General features: G+C 48.1%; 2 protein-coding genes across 3 annotated transcripts; one reads left to right on the top strand and one right to left on the bottom strand.

Annotated features, from left to right (window-relative positions):
• Positions 1-2,864: 2,864 nt before the first annotated feature.
• On the bottom strand, positions 2,865-9,985 carry PRR3 (proline rich 3). Of its 2 annotated transcripts, XM_007973246.3 has the most exons (4): positions 9,206-9,414; positions 8,412-8,474; positions 4,460-4,750; positions 2,865-4,197 (listed from the first exon to the last, which is right to left on the bottom strand). In XM_007973246.3, exons 1-4 carry the CDS (start codon positions 9,309-9,311, stop codon positions 4,091-4,093), a joined length of 567 nt encoding a protein of 188 aa, XP_007971437.2. In that variant the 5' UTR covers positions 9,312-9,414; the 3' UTR covers positions 2,865-4,090. The 2 variants fall into 2 exon arrangements, with proteins under 2 accessions (XP_007971437.2, XP_007971438.2); XM_007973247.3 differs by lacking the exon at positions 8,412-8,474 and having other exon boundaries at positions 9,206-9,985.
• Positions 9,986-10,003: 18 nt separating this feature from the next.
• Positions 10,004-20,974, top strand: GNL1 (G protein nucleolar 1 (putative)). Its single transcript, XM_007973245.3, has 12 exons — positions 10,004-10,540; positions 10,954-11,119; positions 11,479-11,615; positions 11,755-11,906; positions 12,024-12,095; positions 13,105-13,312; positions 13,483-13,578; positions 14,007-14,201; positions 19,431-19,609; positions 19,687-19,849; positions 20,120-20,260; positions 20,625-20,974. Exons 1-12 carry the CDS (start codon positions 10,468-10,470, stop codon positions 20,864-20,866), a joined length of 1,824 nt encoding a protein of 607 aa, XP_007971436.1. The 5' UTR covers positions 10,004-10,467; the 3' UTR covers positions 20,867-20,974.
• Positions 20,975-22,835: the final 1,861 nt, after the last annotated feature.

Below are 22,835 nucleotides of genomic sequence, written 5' to 3'. Positions count from 1 at the left end.
GAGACCATCACCATGCCCAGCTAATTGTTGTATTTTAGTAGAGACAGGATATCACCATGTTGGCCAGGCTGGTCTCAAACTCCTGACTTCAGGTGATCTACCCGCCTCAGCCTCCCAGAGTGCTGGGATTACAGGCATAAGCCACCGTGCCCAGCCACCATGTCTTGAGTAGCTCCCCAACTACTGTTTCTATTCAGTACCCCATTTATTTCCTTCATATGATTCATCTCAACCTGTAATTATATGTTTGTTTACTTTTAAGAAAAATAGTCCCTGAGAATTGGGAATTGGCCTGACAATAACTAGCAGGCTTTGGTGTTGCTGGGAGCTGGCCTGTTGCCCATAGTTAGACCCTGGTACAATCTTGTTGAACATAAACTATCTCACAGAAAATCAGTGTCAAACAAGGTCATTCTGTGTTTGTGATGAAGTTAGACAAACTTCAAAATCCTGTCTAAGCACAAACACACCAAACAGTTCCCTGTCAGCTAAAATGTATTGGCTTTTTTACCTTACAGCTTTAGTCATATTTCATTTCTCCCTCCTTCTAGATAAGATTAAGAAGTAGTCATAGAACAATTTTCTGCTTCTTTTTTTTTTTGAGACAGAGTCTTGCTCTGTCGCCCAGGCTGGAGTGCAGTGGCCGGATCTCAGCTCACTGCAAGCTCCACCTCCCGGGTTTGCGCCATTCTCCTGCCTCAGCCTCCCGAGTAGCTGGGACCACAGGCGCCCGCCACCTCGCCCGGCTAGTTTTTTTGTATTTTTGAGTAGAGATGGGGTTTCACCGTGTTAGCCAGGATGGTCTCGATCTCCTGACCTTGTGATCCGCCCATCTCAGCCTCCCAAAGTGCTGGGATTACAGGCTTGAGCCACCACACCTGGCCTTTTCTGCTTCTTTTGAAATCACCAAACACAAACCCTAACCCTGTCATTCCTTTTTTTTTTTTTTTTTTTTTTTTTTGAGACGGAGTCTCGCTCTGTCGCCCAGGCTGGAGTGCAGTGGCGCAATCTCAGCTCACTGCAAGCTCCGCCTCCCGGGTTCACGCCATTCTCCTGCCTCAGCCTCCCGAGTAGCTGGGACTACAGGCGCCCGCCACTGCGCCCGGCTAATTTTTTCTATTTTTAGTAGAGACGGGGTTTCACCATGGTCTCGATCTCCTGACCTTGTGATCCGCCCGCCTCGGCCTCCCAAAGTGCTGGGATTACAGGCGTGAGCCACCGCGCCTGGCCCAACCCTCATTCCTAACCCTCTTTTAGGGAGATAACCTCTGTAGAATTAATAAACTCAGCTTAAATGCTTGCCCATAAGTTGAGGAGCTGTAAGTTAACTTTTAAGAAGTTTCTTCTGGCTGGGCGCAGTGGCTTATACCTGTAATCCCAGCACTTTGGGAGGCCGAGGTGGGCAGATCACAAGGTCAGGAGATAGAGACCATCCTGGCTAACATGGTGAAACCCCGTATCTACTAAAAACACAAAAAATTAGCCGAGCATGGTGGCGGGCACCTGTAGTCCCAGCTACTCAGGAGGCTGAGGCAGAATAGTGTGAACCTGGGAGGCGGAGCTTGCAGTGAGCCGAGATTGTGCCACTGCACTCCAGGCTGGGCGACAGGAGACTCTGTCTCAAAAAAAAAAAAAAAAAAAAAAAAAAAAAAAAGGAAGTTTCTTCCCAGACAACTGGTGTTCTTGGCTCTTCCTCCATCCTGAGGCTTTGAACATGGATGAGGAAGCCAGAGCTTCACTTTGGACTGTGAATAGAAGTTTGTGGTTGTGACTCTAACAGTTGGGGGTTGAGGTTCTGAATACTCAGGGACCTTGTAATGGTGGCATTGTCACATATCTTGGATTGTTGATTGTCTACCTCTTGACCTGTGAGAGAAATAAACTTCTATCTTAAGACTTCTTTTTAAATGGCAGTTACATAAGCCAGAACTACCTGCAGAAATCTGATACTTTTGTTTTGACCTGTAATTTTCAAATGTCTACTTTTCTCCAACTCTACTACCCAAGTCTATGTCATCATCATGGCTCACTTGTACTACTGAAGTAGCCAGTAGCTTTCTAACTAACTTCCAGGTCCAAGGTGGGCCCTCTTTATATAAGCTGATTTTTTTGAAAAGCCAGCCTAAGCCATGATACTCCCGTCTAAAATTCTTCAAAGGCTTCTGTTCTAAGAAAAGAGCCAAATCCTCATGTTCTCCAAGGCCCTGAGTGGTCTAACTCCTCTTTCTTCTGCATCATCTCCCACTGTCCCTAGGTTTCTTAGCTCCTTTTCCCCTAGGTCTTTTAGCTAAGACCTTTGCCTTGACTCCCCTTTCCCACCCCACCTCCTGTTTATCCTTTGGAGCTTGTCTCAGTTGCATCTCCTTCCCCGACTCCCTTTATTACACAACTCCGTTTCACCCTGTCTTCTTCCCAGCACTTTTGGCAGGTTTAACTTTACATGCTATTTGTGGTTATGAGAAACCTGTCTTCCTTGTACATTTTAAATCCATTGGCTTTGGCTGTCAGTTATCTCTAGTGCTTAGTATATTGCCTGGCCCACAGGCACTCTGCAAATTGCTGCTGAAAGACTCCTTCATCATTACCACTCCATAAACACAAACTCTGCCAAGTAAAATATTTAAAAGTAACTCCACAGACACCTGGCCTTTCCTTTTTCTTACAAAACTTTGCCCTTGAACATAAGGCAGCTTGGTCTGGTTGATGCCTACAGGCCAATGGAACCTCCATTGGTTTTTTCAGCCTGGAAGAACCTTAAGCTTTGTCATTCCCCATCACTAGTGTGTATGAACTAAAGAATGAGCTGACTCCACCAGGTGAGAACAGCTTCATCTGTACCTCCAGAGATGACTAGAACACAGGGATTAAAGAAAATGCTGGTTTCCACTGCATTTATTACTAATATAAAAAAATGTTAAAAAGAAAAAAAAAAAACAAAACACCTCATTCTCAGTTCTCCAACAACTCTCATCCCTCCCTTTGCCAATACAACTCCTGACCTGTTTCCTCAGGGCCAGTTCAAAACTGAACCTGTTCACTGCTGTTTTCACAGAAAACAACCAGTGCCAGGGATGTAGGGGAAGAGGGTTGGAAGAAGGCGACAGTACTGTCCAGGTTCCACCCAAAGATAGGCAAGGTGGAGATTCACAGAATTCAAATGAAAGGACTGGTGGCCTCACAATGACATAGTCTAAGTAAAATGGGCTGGAAGGGATCTAGGTAGGATAAAGCCATTGGAGGCTTTATAAGACATCTCATGGGCCTGTGTCAGACCCAGAGTAACCAACAGGAGAAGAATGGGGAGGCCCAGGGAGGCAGTCTGATGGAAAGTTCACAATTCTTCCATGTTGGGAAGTGGGAAAGTCCAGAGGGCGTCAAGCGCCTCACTCGTTTTGGCAGGAAAACTTATTCTAGTGCTGGGAAGTCACAAAAATGCCACAGACACTGAGAGAGGCTACAAGGGGATGCACAGTTTCACAAAGCACGGTGATCATAGACCACGGCAGTGGGGATCATGCTACTGACAGAGAAACTACGAAATCCAAAAGCAGGGAGAGTGGCCTTTTAGGAAGTAACTCTGCACCAGGCACCCAAACTTGACCCCAGGTTAGACAACCTGGCTGAGTTTCACAAGCAGCTGACAACATTGGGGGTAGGGAATGTCACATAAAAAGGACTTAAAACAAGCAGCTAAAAGAAGGGAATGGTAGGAAACCGCTCCAGGGCTCTCAGGAATTGAGGGCAATACTGGGGAACAGGTGGACAGATGCACAAGAAACAGCACCAAAGAGGTTTCCTGTTCAGCAGTCATTTGATGATGGGAAAGAAGATCCAGGAGGCAACTTAAGGGAGCAAAGATGGGTCCCAAAGGCAAGTCTCTAAAGGCTGGATCAGAAGAAAGCGCATACACCGCGCACCAGTGACGCAACACAACTCTGGACCCCAAACTGGGGAGGTGGTGGATGGGGTGGGTGTGTCACTGACTGAGGGTGTTGGAAGAGCCTCACAGTAGCCATTACAGGGCTACAGAGAAATACATGGCCGCTAGGTCACAGAGAGCTCCTTCCAGCCTGGATGGGAAGGCACAGTCTCACAGAGGAGGTCCATTGACGCCTGGATGGTAGAAGGCACAGAGGTCCTCATATCGACAGTGACCCTTTTTGGCAAAATGTCGGCAGACAGGGCGGTCGGATTTGTCTGTGAACAAGTGAAAATTAAAGTTAAAAATTTGAGCAACAAAGAAAACAAATATGATGAAAAGCAGAGACAGAAGGAGAACTGATTTTCTACCCCCTACCATTTCCAGGTATTTTGGAATGGTAGTTTTTCTCCTGGGAGAAACAACATTCAGGTCTACTTCTGCTTCAAAAGCAAAAAGGAAAGCCCAAAGAAGATCATGAATGATCTTCTGAAAATTAGGTCACTCTGGGAGTAATGGGCGTAACAAAATGGACCTCACCTTCCATAACCTGGGGGTCATCCTTGGGCGGGCAGGTATTCTTGATAAGAGACCAGCTTTTGAGCCTTCGAGGGTTTCTCTGTTCTTTGTGAAAGCTTGCCCTGGTGGGACCCCCATGACCTGGCCCCGGAAAAGGAGGTTCAACATTGACTCCCCACCAACCACGACCATATGGGCTAGACCTGGGGCCAAGGCCTCTCCGAACTGGGCCTCTACCCCAAGGAGGAGGTGGGAGACTCAGCAGTGGTGGAATCAGTGGTCCCCTTGATCCTGGAGGACCTCTGTGAAGAGCTGGAGAGAGAGAGAGAGACAGAGAGAGAAAGAAAGACACAGAAAGGTGACCAATGGGCAGCTGAATCCTGATAAGCCCTGATTTAAAAATTTTTTTTTATTGAAGAACAGCAGTTTTAAAGACACACCAGTTTTAAGTGCACAACCCAATTATCACAAAGTAGACACACTTGAGTTTCCACCACCAGGTGAAGAGATAAAGCCTTATTAGCACCTCAAAAGATCCTCCCCTTGTGCCCCTTTTCCCATTACCCACCCTCCTCCCCAAAGGTAACCACTATCCTGACACCATAGGTTAGTTTTTGCCTGTTTTTGAACTTCACAAAAATGGAATCATACAGTCTGCATTCTTTTATGTCTGGCTCCTTTCGCTCAACATCATGTTTGTGAGATTCATCCAGGTTGCCTGTAGCAGTAGTTCATTCATTTTCGTTGCAGTGTAGTCCCATTGCATGCATATACAACAACTTATTTATCCATTCTACTGATGATGGACATGTGGGTGGTATCCAGTTTGGGGCTATAACGAGAAATGCCACTATAAACATTTTTATACATGTTGTTACACATACGTATGCATTTCTGTTGAGTATATACATAGTAGAGGTATTGCTGGGTTATAAAGTATATGTTATGCTCAAGTTTCACACATAATGCCAAATTTTTTTTCAAAGTGGTTATAGCAATTTGCACTCCCACCAGTAGTTGTCCTATAGCCTTGACAACACTTAGAATTGTTAGATTTTTAAATTTTGCCGTTCTGGTGAGTGTGAAAAGTGGTGGTTATTTTGTTTGGTTATTATTATTTATTTAATGAGAGATTGGGTCTTGCCACAGTGCCCAGGCTGGTCTTGAACTCTTGGGCTCAAGTGATCCTCCCACCTTGGTCTCCTAAAGTGCTGGGATTACAGGCATGAGTCATCATGCCTCGTTTTGTTTGCTTTTTATTGTGGTAAAAAACACATAAAATTTACCATTTTAACTATTTTTAAGTGTACAGTTCAGTAGTGTTATGTATATTCATATTGTTGTGAAACAGATCTCCAAGTTTTTGTTCGTTTGTTTTTTAAGATGGAGTTTCGCTCTGTCGCCCGGGCTGGAGTGCAGTGGCACGATCTCGGCTCACTGCCACCTCCGGCTCCTGGGTTCAAGCGATTCTCCTGCCTTAGCCTCCTGAGTAGCTGGGATTACAGGTGCCCACCACCACACCTGGCTAATTTTTGTATTTTTAGTAGAGATAGGGTTTCACCATGTTGGCCAGGCTGGTCTCGAATTCCTGATCTCACGATCCGTCTGCCTAGGCCTCCCAAAGTGCTGGGATTACAGGCGTAAGCCACCATGCCCGATCTCCAAAAGTTTCTTATCTTGCAAAACTGAAACTCTGTACCCATTAAACTCCCCTTTTCTGTCTTCCTTCCCCCAGCATCTAGTAACGACCATTCTACTGTTTCTTTGAATTTGACTTTATTTTTATTTTTTGTTTTGACAATCTCACTCTGTCATTCAGGCTGGAGTGCAGTGGTGCAATCTCGACTCACTGCAACCTCTGCCTCCCAGGTTCAAGCAATTCTCATGCCTGAGCTACCTGAGTAGTTGGGATTGCACCACCCATGCAGGTATGCACCACCATGCCCAGCTAGTTTTTCTATTTTTAGTAGAGACAGGGTTTCGCCATTTTGGCCAGGCTGTTCTCGAACTCCTGACCTCAAGTGATCCACCTGCCTTGGCCTCCCAGTGTGCTGGGATTACAGGTGTGAAGCACCACGCCTGGCCCCTGAATTTGACTTTAGACACCTCAGATAAGCAGAATCATACACTATGTCTTTACTTAACATAAAGTCCTCAAAGTTCATCCATGTTGTAGTATGTGACAACATTTTCTTCCTTTTAAGGCTGAATAATATTCCATTGTATGTACACGCCACATTTTGTTTATTCTTCCATCAGTGGACATGTGGGTTGCTTCCACCTCTTTGTTATTGTGAATACTGCTGCTATGAACATGAGTCTGCAAGTATGTCAAGACCCTGCTTTCCATTTTTTTTTTTTTTTTTGCTATATACCTGGAAGCAGGAGTTCTGGGGTAGTTCTATTTTTAATTTTTTTGGTCATACATACATATTTTTAATTGCTTAAGAGGAATCTCTTCATATTGTTTTATATAGTAGTTTCACCATTTTATAATCCCAGCAGCAGTACACAAGAGTTCTAATTTCAAAGTGGTATATTTTTATCTTGCATTTACTTGACGATTAATGATATTGAGTACTTGTTGATTTAGACTTTTAGTTCATTTAGAGTTCCATTTTAATAAGGTGTCCTTTTTTTTTTTTTTTTTTGGTCGATTTTTCAAATGGCTTGTCTGGAAGAATCCTTTATATATTATAGATACAGGATCTTTATTGGTTATAATTGTTGCAAATATCTTCTATTGTATAGCTTCCTGTTAATTTCTTAATGGTGTTATTTGGCAAGTTTATATTTTCTTTTCTTTCTTTTTTTTTTTTTTGAGACAGTCTCACTCTGTCACCCAGGCTAGAGTGCAGTGGTGCGATCTCGGCTAACTGCAACCTCCGCCTCCAGGTTCAAGCGATTCTCCTGCCTCAGCCTCCTGAGTAGCTGGGATTACAGGCGCACACCACCACATCCGGCTAATTTTTGTATTTTTTAGTAGAGATAGGGGTTTCACTATGTTAGTCAGTCTAGTCTTGAACTCCTGACCTCGTGATTCGCCCGCCTCGGCCTCCCAAAGTGCTGGGATTACAGGTGTGAGCCACTGCACCTGGCCGCAAATTTATATTTTCTAACGGAGTTCAATTTATCAATCTTTCCTTTATGGTTAGTGTGTATACCTACATTTCTTGTCTGTTTAAGAACTCTTAGCTATTCTTAGAAAATACATTTACTTTCTAGAATAATTATTCTCTTACCTTTTACACTTAGATCTACAGTCCATTATACAATATGATTATGACTACAAGGTGAAATTCCATTTTTTAACATGAATATCCAATTGATCCAATATCATTTATTGAAAAGACCAACTTTCCAGTTCCATCTTCATCATAAATGAAGTGTCCACACATGTATGGGCCTGTTATTGGACTCTTCGGAACATAAGTCCTGTTGACTTATGTCTATCATTGTGTCCAAACCGCATCGTTGTAACTACTGTAGCTTTAAGTCTTTTTTCCTTCTTGTTGTTTTTATAGACAGGATCTCACTATGTTGCCCAAGTGGCCTCAAAAACTCCTGGGCTCAAAGGATCCTCCTACCTCAGCCTCCTGAGTAGCTGGGACCACAGGCATATGCCACCATGCCCAGCTTACAAATCTTGATATTCATAGTACGCCCTCCCACTTCAAGATTGTTTTGACAGTCTCTCACCTTGATATTTTGCATTTCCCTATAATACTGTGTATTTCCACAAAAACATTATGGGTGTTCTGACTTGGAATGCATGAAGTCTATACATCAATTTGGGAAGAAGTGACATTTTTACAACACTGAGTTTTTCAGTCAGCAAATATACAACTTCTCTCCATTCATTTAGGGATGGAATCCCTGATCTTTTGATTTTTAAGTCCTTCCTGGGTTTTATCCCCTCCCTTGCTGTCTTATCCGCGACCTAATACAAGGATCAGGGCCCCTTCCTCCTCACCTGACTTAGGGTCGCCAGGTTTTCCATTGGCCATGGGGGGAGGGCCCAGAAGGCTGGGTGGTCCTAAGAGCAGACATGAAAATATGGTCATCAGAATGGATTAAAGGACTGATGATTCTGTTCTTAGGCGTTTTTCTTGTATTACTCATTTCTTAATTCAACCAGTAAAGTCAGGTATATTTTCAGCAGTCTTAGGAGTTCTCACCCCATCTATCTGCTCTTTTTTCTGCAAAGCTGTTTCAGGGTTTGCAAAAAGTAGATATTCAATCAAAGGCGATAATGCAGGAAAAGATACTGACAACTTTTTCTTTTCCTCACCGTACCGTCGCTATCCAAAACAACCTAAGTGTCTCCAGACATAAACCAATCCCTCACCTTAACTGCTGGCCAGTCAGTTCTCTTCTCCTTTCACTCGGCCAGAGGACTAGTTTAGAGAAAGCGGCACCTGTACCTTTTCAGTCAAAATCCGGATACAAACTGTCAACCCAGTCATCGCAATCTGCAACATCTCTACTGCCCCTTTCCCCTACTGTTCTGCGGCTGCGCAAAAGAGCTCTTTACTCTCTCCACCCCCTCCTTCTCCAGAAAGGTTTGGGGCCGTATTGAGGTTGACGGTTCCAGGAAGAGAACTCCTGGTTCAAGGCTCCATTTGGGACAGCCCTGCTGCCACCCCTACCCAGCGCGTGCGCCCTTCCTCCTTCCGTTAGAGCCCCCTCCTTCGCACCTTATTAGCCCCTAGCCCTTCGCCCGGGCGGGCTTGACAGGCATGTGCACATCCCTCCCTGACCCCTCACCGATGGAACTCCCATCCTCCTCATCTCCAGTCTCTTCCCGCTCGGGCAGTGGGGGTTGCTGCTGTGTCGGTGGCTGGTGCTGATTCTGCTTCTTTCGTTTCGGCATCGTGGCTGCGGCAATGGCTGCAGCGGGATTTGGAGGGTAGTGAGGAAGGGGCACGCGGGGATTCTGTTTCCGCTTCCGGGGGGTCGGTGGGCAGCAATGCCGAAGCTCCCACCATTCCACTTCCGGAAGGTTGCGGAGAACATCTGTGGCGGCCGCATTCTGGAGTAAACTGCCTCTCTCCGTCTCTGCCAGGCATGGCGGCAACCTCACACCTTCCCTTTGCTGCGTTTCTATAAATGCTTTGAAAAAATTCCTCTCTTCTTCCCTCGCTGGAAAACACCACAACCAGCTCCTCAGAGTGTGTCAGAGTCAACAGGCTCTCGGGCCAGAAGGCCTGAGAAGAGGACTGTCGCACCGTAAGATCGCCACATCCGGTCCTCGGTTACTATGGTAACAGCTGCAGGCACAACTCTGTGCCCTTTGACCTCCCTCCAAAAGCCCTTGTCCCGCCTGGGTTTCCCTTCTCGCCCGCTTTTGCACTTCTGATCTGTAAACCTGCTCCTTATCATCGTTCCCACAAGGAATTTGGGTCCCAGCAGGTCGGCAGCCAGGACTCTTCAGACCGCCGCCCTCCCCTAAAGACCTCTGACCGTGCCCCTGGTGTAGCCCAGCAACCTGGCTTCATTCCCGGGACGCACAGTCTCGGCTTTCCACTAAGGTCAAGCCCGGGGGTTGGGAGTGTAGCCTCAGCGTGTCCACTCCTCCTCTCCCCTAGGTAGTAGGCCCCGCCCTCCGCTCCGCCGCCCCCTCCAGGTGAGTGGTAGCTTCTCCCGGGAGCGCAAGGTAGTGATGACACGCGCTCCCCCCTCCTCCGAACGCGAGTTGGTAGCGTCCGTGACGGAGTTAGCCTGGTCCTCCCACGCGCGCCTCCTTCCTCGCCGCCGGGGTGTTCTCTCGGTGCCACTGGCTCTCACGTGCCAGTAGCCCACCCCGCATCATCCTTTCGCCTCGCTCCTGGAGGGAAGTGACTGTATCTTCCCTGTCCGCCTTCCATCGCCGCCGCGGCGGCAATTCGGTCGGGCCCGCCCGCTGACGTCACCTACTAGCTCCGCCTCCTCTAGGGTCCCGGGCCCCTGCGGCGGGGACTGCCCCGGGGGGCAGTCAGTTGAGGCGGCAGGAGCTCGGCGGAGGGCGGGCCAGGTGACTGGTCCGGGCCATGCCGAGGAAGAAGCCCTTCAGCGTGAAGCAGAAGAAGAAGCAGTTGCAGGACAAACGAGAGCGGAAGAGAGGTCAGTGCGGGAGCTGGAGGAGGAGGCGGGGCTCGGGCTTCCGCACAGCTGGAAGGAGGGGTGTGCCCGCTGCACCTCTGGGGGTCGTGGGAGGGGGTCGTGGGACCGCGCCAACCCTCGCGGCCTATCGCGGAGGGGATCTCCCACCCCGCCCCCACATCTGGAAGGGGTGGGGAAGGATGGAGAGTTGGGGGAGGGGAATCCCTCCAGCTCGCAAGGGGCGCCGTCCCTACTGCTCCCTGGAGGAGTGATTCCCCCCCACGCACATCCGGGAGGGTCCCGAATAGGGTGGTTGGGAGGACAGAGTGTCGGAAGAAGTTGAGTGGGATGAAAGAGAGTCAGACCGGTGGGGGAGAGGGTCTTATGGCCCCTGAGAGCTGGCCAGCACTGGCGTCACCGGCCCCTCCCCGCAGGGCTTCAAGATGGGCTGCGCTCCAGTTCCAACAGCCGCAGCGGGAGCCGGGAGCGGCGAGAGGAACAGACAGACACCTCGGACGGGGAGTCTGTGACCCATCATATCCGCAGGCTTAACCAGCAGCCTTCTCAGGGGCTGGGTCCACGAGGCTACGACCCAAATCGGTGAGGGTGGGAGGGGGCGCTGGTCCCGGCTTTCCCGCCTACCCGGAAGTCAGAGCTTTGGGGGAAAGCGGGCTGTTGCTGGTGAAGACGGTGGGCCTGCGATGCCACAGTTCTCCGCTAGCCCCTCGGCTCCCCAGTGCGGGCCACAATCTTGCTTTCCAGAGGGGCTGGAGAGAGTTGGGCTTTTAGAAGGAGGAGGCTGAGTATTGCCTGAAAGAAGGACTTGGGGGAAGGCTGACTTGAGAGAGGAGACTTGAACGACGAGAGAATGCTTTGCGAAGTTGATTGTCCAAGAGGGGAGAAAATAGGAGTTTGTGGCCACAGGATTGCGCTGGATGTCTCGGTCCCTGTTCCCTTAGATACCGACTGCATTTTGAGAGAGACAGCAGAGAGGAGGTAGAGAGGAGAAAGAGAGCAGCCCGGGAGCAAGTTCTACAGCCGGTCAGTGCTGAGGTGTTGGAGCTGGACATCCAGGAGGTCTATCAGCCTGGCTCAGGTGAGTGAGAGCAAGACAAGTATTGGGCTGGGGAAGGAGTTTGGAAAGGTAAGAGCCTAGCGTGAGGATGGAGGGGTCTGGGATGTACTCTTGAATCCTGAAAATTCCCTCACACTTGGACTTTTTCCTGATTTCCCAGTTCTGGACTTTCCTCGACGTCCTCCTTGGAGCTATGAGATGTCCAAGGAGCAACTAATGAGCCAAGAGGAACGGAGCTTCCAAGAGTATCTTGGGAAGATTCATGGGGCTTACTCCTCTGAGAAACTCAGCTACTTTGAGCACAATCTGGAGGTGACAGTGTACTCTAGGGACAGGAGTGGGGCATAGTGACCAGTGGTCAAATTGGCTTGGGATCAGGCTTGAGAGGGACTCTGTGTTCAGGTTCTCTTCCTGATCTTGTCTTTTTAGACATGGAGGCAGCTGTGGCGGGTGTTAGAGATGTCAGACATCGTCCTGCTTATCACTGATATCCGACATCCAGTGAGTACTAGGAATAAGGGTGGGCAAGGAGGAGGAGGGAGAAAGGTTTTTCAGGGGCAAAGGTCAGAGGCAAGAGTTGGGAGACAGAGAGGTATCTATTTTCCTGTCTTTCTGACCTCTACCTAGTGCTGATGTCTGCAGTTAGGAACTCAGTTTTTTATTCTCTCTTATAGCCTGTCACTCCTCCCTTGGCCAGCTCACTCTCCTCTTCAAAACAGCCATGTCCTATCCTTTAACTCATCACAGTTAGACCAACAGAAAATCCAAGTGTGGAGCTCCAGGGATTCTATGAATGCAATTGGGGGCTTCCTCCTGCCCAGCCCAAAGATGCCCTTTCTTCCTTATCTCATTTCTCTAGTACTGCCACATCAGTTGCTACAGAACCCACCTGGAATCGTAGAGTAGTAGTTAAGGCTGTAGACTGCTGCTGGACTGCCCTGTATGAATCCTAGCTCTGCAACTTCACTCTTGTCCTCCAGTGGGAGAAAGGGAGGTCTGTGAGGACCGTTTAGGTTGGAGGTCCTTAACAATGTGTACACACACACGTACTGACACATCATGTGCACATCAATATACACAGGCATGTTTGCACACATGTTCACAGTTACATTGTTAACACACGAACATGCACACGAGTGCATGTACTTGCATGTGTACACACTTATATAGTTGTGCGCACACAAAAGCAGACTAATTGTTACCCTAACACCCATCCCTATTTCCGATCCCAGCCTTTACCTCAGTGTGCTAAGTGACGCTGTTTCCTTGTCTTGTTTTGGGTTCATTTTCATCTCTAATCATGACCTATAGGAAGCCCCCTGAGACTCAGAAATATTACTAACCCCTGTTTTGTCTTCCTTTTTCAGTTTGGCTGATTTATAGTTTTTAGCCCAGAATCTGCTACCACCAGGGCGTTGTCTCTGAGCTATGCCTGCTAAGTGGGGAGCTGGAGGCAGAGAACTCTGGGTTGACCTTTCACTGCTCCATCTTCTTATCAACCCTGTCCTAGGTTGTGAATTTCCCGCCAGCACTTTATGAGTATGTGACTGGAGAACTTGGGCTGGCCCTGGTGCTGGTTTTGAACAAGGTGGATCTGGCCCCGCCAGCTCTTGTGGTTGCCTGGAAGCATTATTTCCATCAACACTATCCCCAGCTCCATGTCGTCCTTTTCACCTCTTTCCCTCGGGACCCCCGCACCCCACAGGACCCTAGTAGTGGTGAGTGGGCAATGAGAGAGGGCAGCTTGGGAGAGGTGAGTTGGCGGGGGACAAAGGGGAGAACAGAGAGGCTTGTTGACAAGGGGGCACCTGGTCTTGGGCCTAAGGGTGGTGGGAGAGATGAGAGGCCTAAGCCTGTGTGCCAATCCTTTCGTGCCTTCTGATCTCAGTCTTGAAGAAGAGTCGGAGGCGGGGGAGAGGATGGACTCGGGCCCTGGGGCCAGAGCAGTTGCTGAGAGCCTGTGAAGCCATCACTGTGGGGAAAGGTATGTGGCCCTTAGAGGAGGGCTGTAGGAGGACATGGGGAAGACCCAAGATGCAGAATCATTTTGCTCACCTTTCCTGAAGCCACCCGCTGTATGGTGGAGATGTGCAAGAAGCCGGGGAAGGGACAGAATAAGGAGCAGACTGACCTGGTGGGACGAGAGGCAGCAAGTAGTCGGGAGCCTCAGTGGCTTGCTGCCTTTAGCCTTCCTAGTACTTTTCACAAGCTCAGAGAGATGTGCATGATTCCAGGGAGGGTGGGATCAAGTGACTTTTGGGAGATTCTCTGACCTGCTCTTGTTCAGGTTGGCACTGTACACCTCCAGAGGGTGCCAGTTACATAATCTGTGCAGGCTGCAAGGCACAGTATGTGCCATCATACACAGCAGCCCTGGGGAGGACCTCTTTAATCTTCTCCTTCTTTGAGCAGTGGACTTGAGCAGCTGGCGGGAGAAGATTGCTCGGGATGTAGCGGGGGCCACCTGGGGTAATGGCTCCGGGGAGGAGGAGGAAGAGGACGATGGCCCAGCAGTCTTGGTGGAGCAGCAGACTGATTCAGCAATGGAGCCAACCGGCCCAACCCGAGAGCGCTACAAGGATGGGGTGGTGACCATCGGCTGTGTGGGTAAGGAAGTGGCAGCTTGTGTGTGGTGGCCTCCAAGGAGGTACAGAGTTTTCATATTTGGAAAAGAGAGAGGGTGATCACGTTTCATTAGGCCCCAGGGTGTCTGAGGGGTGATCTCTGCCAGTGGTGGTGGGCAAGGCAGAAGAAGCATCTGCTGCAGTGAAGGATCATTGACAGCCTGGGTTAAATTCAACCTCTTCTCAGCTGTGAGGTCTTTAGCAAGTGATTTTGCTACTCTGAGTCTTAGTTACTTTGACTTTTTTTAAAAAAGGCCATTGATACCTGATTAAAAGAATGGATGTGGGCCATTTGTGAGAGCTTACGCCTATAGTCCCAGTGCTTTGGGAGGCTGAGGTGGGAGGATTGCTTGAGACCAGGAGCTCAAGACCAGTCTGGGCAATATAGTGAAACCCCATCTTTACAAAAGATAAAAAAAAATAGCCAAGTGTGGTGGTGTGTGCCTGTAGTCCATGTTACTTCAGGGGCTGAGGCAGGAGGATCACTTAGCCCAGGAGTTCAAGGCTGCAGTGAGCTGTGATTGTGCCACTGCACTCCAGCCTGGCTGACAGAGTGAGACCCTGTCTTTAAAAAGAATGGATGTGAGGAATGACGGGAATAGTGTTGAGAGAGCCTAAGAATATCTGACAAATAGTGATAACAGTAATAATTATTATTGTTAAAACTTAGTGTTTATATGGTGCTTACTATGTAACAGGTACTGTTTTAAGTGGTTTACATAAACTATTTGAGTTGTAGTAATTAGTCTGTAGTGCAGTGATCATCAAATCATAGTAGGAGCTCAGCAAGTATTAGTTTTCTTCTAGGTTTTAACCCTTTAAGTTTGTTGCCAAGGAGAATCTCCTCTTAAGGGCTTTGTCTCAGCTCACAGTGGAGGAAAAAGGAATGTATCATTAGGACCCAGGGCCTGTCTTCATTTAGGGTAGGAGAAGTAAGAAGAGACCTTGGACAAGTTGTGGTATCTGAGGTGATATTGGAACCAAATTAGGCCCAACCCAGAAGAAATTAGGGAATGTGGAGTAGGTAGTTGGACTCCTTGGAAGTGACCTGACTTGTCTCTTAGTGTCCTTTTTGTCTTTGGAAGAACCTGCCTCATTGCGCCTCTTTCCAGTCATTTCATCTGGCTGTCCCTTCCCTGACTTCTGATCCTAGGCTTCGCCTCACAAGGAGCCTCTGTTCCCTCTCTTAGCAGGCTCTGCTTTAGCTGGTCTCTATTCCAGGTGGTGTGAGAGGGAGTTTGCTGTGGCACAGGCACCTCTGAGTTTGGATTTCCTTCCAGCTCTCATTCATTTACCCATTCAACAAATATGTACTGAACGCTTACCAGGTGCCAGATATTCTAGGGATGGGACATACTGCTGTGAAAATGGCAGAAAGGTCTGTATATTCATGGAGCTTATTTTCTTGTGAGTAAATAGGTTTTGTGATCCGAAATCATGTAGGGGCAGTGAAGGCAATAAAGCAATGAAAGGGGATAGAGAGTGACTGAAAGGAGAGGTGCTCAGGGAAAACCTCCCTGAGGAGAGAACTGGTTGATGAGATGAAGTGAGCCATTCAGAACTGTGGGAAAAGGGTCTTGAGGAAGGAATGGGCTTGGAGATTCTAGGACCAGCAAGAGTGCCTGGAAGATTGAAGTATGGGAGCCAGGATAGAGTGTTGGGAATGAGGTCAGCAAGATCGCCAGGGCCCACATCATGTAGAGCCCTGAGGCTGTGACAGCCATTTTGGATTTTATTCCAAGTCTCATGAGAAGCCAAGGGTAGCTTCTGAACAGCAGAATGATAGATTTGATTTTGTTTCTTAAAAGTATACCTCCTGAGTAGAGAATAAATGATGGGAGGTGGGCAAGAAAGGGAGCAGAGAGAGCAGTTGAGGCTATTTCAGTAATCTAGGAGAGAAATAAGAGTTGCTTAGAGTAGGATGCTGGAGCTGGAGGTGGTGAGACAGGGCCAGAAGCATGATATATTTTGAAGGTAGAGAAAATGAGATTGCTAATGGTTTGCAGTTGGCACATGAAGGAAAGTGAGGATAAAGAAGGACTTCCAGGTTTTTGTCTTGAGCAACTGGAAATACTGAGATGGGAAGACTAGGGGAGAAGCAGATTTGAAGGCTTTGGGGAGGAGAGGGGAATCAGAAATTAAATTTCAGATTCTTTTTAAATGTCCCTAGTGGAGATGTTGAATAGGCAGTGGGCAAGTAGTCAGCAGCTTAGGGGAGAGAAGAGGATAGAAATTTGAGTTTGGGAAAGATTTAAATTTGGGGAGCCATTGATGGATATATGTGGTATTTAAAGCCATGGAATTAGGCTGGGCACAGTGGCTCACGCCTATAATCCCAGCCCTTTAGGAGGTGGAGGCAGGTGAATCACCTGAGGCCAAGCATTTGAGACCAGCCTGGCCAACGTGGTGAAACCCCGTCTCTACCAAAAAATACAAAAAATTAACCGTGTGTGGTAGTGCATGCCTGTAGTCCCAGCTACTTAGGAGGGTGAGACAGGATAATCGCTTGAATCCTGGAGGTGGAGGTTACAGTGAGCCAAGATCATGCCACTGCACTCCAGCTTGGGCAACAGAGCGAGACTTTGTCTCAAAAAAAAAAAAAAAAAAAAAAAGGCCACGGAATTGGATGAGATGTAGGAGAGAAAGGAAATAGGTGGAGAAGAGGAGGTCAAGGATTGAGCCTTAGGAGAAGCCAGCATTTAGCTGGGCAAAGGAGAGTGAGAAGGAGGAAAACCAAGGGAGTGTCCCAGAAGTCAAATGAAGAAGGTGTTTGAAGAGGAAAGGAGGGATCAGCTGTGTCAACTGTTGCTGACAGGCCAAGTGAGAGAACAGAGACCTGCTCAGCGGGCTTGGCAATGTGAAAATCCATAGTTTCAGTGGGGTGGAGAAGCCAAATTGGAGTAGGACCATGAGAGAAGGTACAACAACTTCACATAAAGTTATATGAAAGGAGCCTGACACAGTAGCATCCATACCGCACAATTTCAGTTGTATCAAGTTTGAAAGCTGCAAAATTAAGCTGCATTGTTGGGAGATACACAGGTCATAAACTAAAGAGAAATGTAAGGAGTGGATTCTCTTAAAAGGATAAAGCTCACATGTGTAGAGGGAGAGGATTATGATCAAGAAGGATGAATGGAGGCCGGGTGCGGTGGCTCATACCTGTAATCCCAGCACTTTGGGAGGCTGAGGCAGGTGGATTGCTTGAGGTCAGGAGTTTGAGACCAGCCTGGCCAACATGGCAAAACCCTACCTCTACTAAAAATACAAAAATTTAGCCGGGCGTGGAGCCGTACGCCTGTGGTCTCAGCTACTTAGGAGGTTGAGGCATGAGAATCGCTTGAACCTGGGAGGATGAGGTTACCATAAGCCAACATTGCACCGCTGCACTCCAGCCTGGGCAAGGGAGTGAGACTCTGTCTCAAAAACAAAAGCAAAAACAAAAAAAGGAAAGATGGAACGTGTTGTCACACACTGGGTGGTGTCGGGTTCATCAGGCTGCACATGTATGTTCTGTGCATTTTTTTTTTTTTTTTGAGATGGAATCTTGCTCTGTCAGCCAGGCTGGAGTGCAGTGGCCGGATCTCAGCTCACTGCAAGCTCCGCCTCCCGGGTTTACGCCATTCTCCTGCCTCAGCCTCCCGAGTAGCTGGGACTACAGGCGCCCGCCACCTCGCTCGGCTAGTTTTTTTTTGTATTTTTTAGTAGAGAAGGGGTTTCACCGTGTTAGCCAGGATGGTCTCGATCTCCTGACCTCGTGATCCCCCCGTCTCAGCCTCCCAAAGTGCTGGGATTACAGGCTTGAGCCACTGCGCCCAGCCTTCTGTGCATTTTTGTGTATGTTATAGTTTACAGTTACAAAGAAGATAGCAGGAAGAAGTGGTGAAAAGTAGCTAAGTCTTTTAAGGAGTTTTCCTGCAAAGCGGACAGAGAAATGGGTCTGGTGGTGGTCGTCAAAGGAGAACTTTTTTCTCCCTCCTTCCCTCTCTCCCTCCTAGATACTTCCATGTGTTGTAAAGATTGAGCACAGTGGTACATCTTTTCTTAGCCACAGTCAGCTCCCCAGGAGCAGGGCTGAATGGGCAGAACTGGATTTTATAGGGTTGGGATTTTTGCCAGGTGAGTAAGATAGAGGGGAGAGGTGGGACCAGGGAGTTCCAGGTTTCTGAACGGGCCTGGCTGAGGAGCTGGATCATGAAATCTGAGTTAAGTAAGAAGAAAATTGAGGACACGAGTTGGATATTGCATAGTGTTACTGTGTTAAGGTCAGGGGTCAAAGACTTACTGGAATGGAGGAACCAGAGTAAGTGAGCTGGAAAGATGAGTTGTCAGGGCAGAGAGAGTTGCTTGGAATTGAGGCTTTGGAGCTGTGAAGTGACGAGATGCAGGTATTACCACGGGAATGGGCAGCTGAGGTGGGGTAAATGAGATGCTCTGTAGAAGGGAGATAAAGGCACTGAAGTCAGCCAGAAATACAAAAACTGGTAGTGGTTTTGAGCAGAGTGGCAGTGAGTCCCAAGGCTTCCAGTTTCCTCCCTGGACAAGTCATCGTAATTATTATTATTTTTTTCAAGATAAGAGTTTCCCTCTTGTCGCCCAGGCTAGAGTGCAATGGTGCAATCTCAGCTCACTGCAACCTCCGCCTCCTGGGTTCAAGTGGTTCTCCTGCCTCAGCCTCCCAAGTAGCTGCGATTACAGGTGCCCACCAGCACACTCAGCTAATTTTTGTATTTTTAGTGGAGATGGGATTTCACCATGTTGGCCAGGCTGGTCTTGAACTCCTGACCTCAGGTGATCCACCCACCTTGGCTTCCCAGAGTGCTGGGATTACAAGCGTGAGCCACTGTACCAGGCCAAGTCATGGTAATTATGAGATGTGGATCACTGGTACTGGGTACTTACTGTACTGCAGGCACTGACCCACACAAGTTGTATTGGTTATCTCATTTAATCCTGACCACCCTAAGGTAGGGAGGTGTCTGCACTGTAAAATGAAGAAGCAGAGGCTCAGAAAGTTAGTTGCCCTGACATCACAAAGCTGGTAAGTGGAAGGGCCAGGATTTAACCCTGCGAGCCCAGAGCATGATTTGTATTCTGCAATACCATTTCCTTAATTTCTGAGCCTTAGTTCCCCTTTTACCTATAGGTATAGCACCAAGTCCCACCACAGAGTAAAAACCTGTTAAACATTAAATTTCCTTGCCTTCCTCAGGTTTCCCTAATGTGGGAAAGTCCTCGCTGATCAATGGGCTGGTGGGGCGGAAAGTCGTGAGTGTCTCCAGAACCCCAGGCCATACCCGATACTTTCAGACCTACTTTCTTACTCCCTCTGTGAAGCTCTGTGACTGCCCAGGCCTCATCTTCCCATCTCTTCTGCCTAGGCAGTTGCAGGTATGAGGGGGAGGGTGGGTAAGGGAAAGAGAGAAGGTGGGACATTGAGGAAGGTACTGAGTGCTCATTTCCCTCAGGTTCTGGCAGGGATCTACCCCATCGCCCAGATCCAGGAGCCCTATACCGCTGTGGGCTACCTGGCCTCCCGAATTCCCGTGCAGGCCCTGCTCCACTTGCGCCACCCAGAGGCTGAGGACCCCTCAGCGGAACACCCCTGGTGTGCCTGGGACATCTGTGAAGGTGAGTTCCATGTGCCTGGCTTCACCCCACCTGGTTTCAGCTGCTCTTCCTTACCTGCCTCGCCTTTTACCCTTCCCTGTCTCCTCTCCTCAGAGATTCTGCCATTGATGAAGCTGCTGTCCACTCACCCCTAGATTTTTGTTGCATAGCCAGTAAGATCTCTGGCCTGGAATGTTTTGGGGAAAACTGGAAGGACTGTGTTATGGGAGTGGGAATATAACTGGCATCTGGTTAATGCCTTCTCTTTCCATTATTCTTTTCTCCCTCCAGCCTGGGCAGAGAAACGTGGTTACAAGACAGCCAAGGCGGCTCGGAATGATGTGTACAGAGCAGCCAACAGTCTCTTGCGGCTGGCAGTGGACGGCCGCCTCAGCCTGTGTTTTCATCCCCCAGGCTACAGTGAACAGAAAGGTCAGAGCCCAGATATTCTTCCCTGCCATGGTATAGGTAAAAGGGTGTGGGCTTTGTGGCCAGAGAGCAAGAGGGTCAAACCTGGATTCTGTACCTGTTGGCTAGCTCTGTAACTTAACATCTGAGACGTTTTCTGATCTGCAAACTGAGGGTAATAATTGACCCTTAGCATGGTGATTGTAACTATTGAAGTTGATGTGCACAAAGCTTCTGTTCAGCAATCTGCACATAGGAAGTTGAATGAATGGATGAATGAATGAATGCCAGCAGCTATAAAGATTATTGTTATTCCTAGTCTTTGCCTCTTCCCCATCTTTCTCTGGCTCAAAACTCTCCTCCATTTTTTCTTGTTTTGGTTCCCCAGGCACCTGGGAGTCCCATCCAGAGACCACAGAGCTGGTGGTTTTGCAGGGCAGGGTGGGGCCAGCAGGTGACGAGGAGGAGGAGGAAGAGGAAGAGCTGAGCAGCTCCTGTGAGGAGGAGGGAGAGGAGGACCGGGATGCGGATGAGGAGGGAGAAGGGGATGAGGACACCCCAACCTCAGCTCCAGGGTCCAGTTTGGCTGGCCGAAACCCTTATGCCCTGCTGGGTGAGGATGAGTGCTGAGTTCCTCGCCCAGTGCCATCTTCCCACCCAATGTCTTTGCTTTTGGACTGACCTGGGGGTATCTCCCCTCTGCCACCCCAATTGTGAATAAAGATTGTTTGCTTTGTAGCCCCTTCCCCAGATGAACTGACGTGAGAGCGGCTGTTCCAGGCTAACAGCTGTGGGAGGCTTCTCTCCTCTTCTCCCTTCTTTTTTCATGCATTCTCTTTGCAAGGGAAAGTTCTCTTGGGAGTTTGTTTAGTAGGTTCTCAGTCTCTGAAACCTGCTTCCTCTACCCACTCTCCCACTCTGCACTTTAGGAATCCCATTATCTACATGGGGAGGGGAGGTCTAAATCCAGCTCCCTTTTGGAGTTTGTGCCATTCTCCGATTTGAGCAGCAGCCCTGTGCGCCCCCTGCTGCCAGACCTAGTCATTCCAGGAGCTTCTGGGAGAAGCAACAGTGAGAGGAAGTGTCCCAAGCTGATGTCTCTAAATGAGATTTTTACAGGAATTGTTCAAATTCAGCAAATATTTATTGAGGGTCTATTGTGTGTCTTGACCTGTGCTGAGCACCAAGCATATAAGGATGTACCACTGAAGCCTGGCCATGATCAAAACCCCACTTTCAGGCACCCAAGTTTTTGGATTAAGAAGGGTGAATGATGTTCTGCAAATCTTGGGGGCTCATGCAGTATAATTCTAGGTCTTCATGTTGATATAAATTTTTAGTTAAGGCAAAATACTTGTGAAAATGTCGATTTAATGTGTACGAGTAGAGTTTTAATTGTGAACAACTAGCGTGCACATTTATGATTTGAGCAGAACAGCCCTTTAAGTACAGTGTTAAGTTTCATTATTTAAAAGCCTGGCAGCTGCGAGTATATGAGGTACATAGGGGTGGGCACAGAACCAGCCTCCTGAATTCCATTTACTCTGGTTTGGAGGTGGAACAAAGATGACCCAGTGCAGGGTCAGAGCTAGAACCTAGCAGGTGGCCAGAATCATTTTAGGGTTTCACCTCAGCATTGCAGCAGAGATCAACTCTCGTGAGTCAGGGCACCTTAGGCCTTGCTGTATATCCCTTTGTTAAGCCAGCAACTAGACTCCTAGATTTAATTCTTTAATTCTTTTAGAAATGGAAGAATGAGCTTTGCTTTACTGACTGCCAGTGTTGTCTATATTGGATGATAGCAAAAAGTGTAGTTTGACAGGTTGACCACAAGATGGAGGAGTGAAAAGTACTAGACTCCTTTTTGCTCTAAAGCAGATCCTTTTAGGATCTGAGTCACTGGGCAGTTTCTCCAATGTGAGCAGACAGACCCTGTTAACCAAGGAGCAAAGGAAAGTATATTTAAAGAGGCTGAGGTTTTTGGCCACATATTCCTTTATGTTCATCTCCATTGGTCTCAGTGAGGACATAACCCCTGGAATTCACTCCAGTGCAAAGTTTAAATACTACCAGCATGATATGTACTTGAAGGTTTCCCAAAATGTGCTAGACAAGAGAAAAGGTCCCAGCTGAGAGAAAAATCCACCTGTCTCCCATCTGGGGCTCTATAGCCTCACTGATAGAAAAGGAAAAGGCCCAAGCTAAGCTTACTTTGAGGGTTCATGATGTTCAGAGATGCTCAGGGGACTTCTCTGCTTGTCCTCTGGTGAGGACATTGGATTCATTTCCTCAAAATGTGGAGAGAAAGGAGAAAAATCAGAATTCTATTTGTACCTCTGCTGCTTGTGCTGTTTATCTTCGCTTGTCTTTATCTTTTTCCACCTCAAGGGTTTCATCAGGGCATTTGGGAGAGTCTGGGGTGGGGATGAAGAGTTGGTTGGGAGCTGAGGAGGGGGGTTTTTTATGCTGAAGACCTGGCAGGAGGCGACTCCTGACACCCCCACAGGGCTAGAGTGTAAAACCTCTTACCAGGCCTCTATCAGTGACTTGCTGACTCTGTAGGATAATAGCAACAGGAAAAGAACTGAGGGACCTGCAG

Source organism: Chlorocebus sabaeus, chromosome 17, assembly GCF_047675955.1.
Source record: "Chlorocebus sabaeus isolate Y175 chromosome 17, mChlSab1.0.hap1, whole genome shotgun sequence".
Lineage (NCBI taxonomy): Eukaryota > Metazoa > Chordata > Mammalia > Primates > Cercopithecidae > Chlorocebus > Chlorocebus sabaeus.
This window is presented reverse-complemented; position numbering and strand designations above follow the sequence as displayed.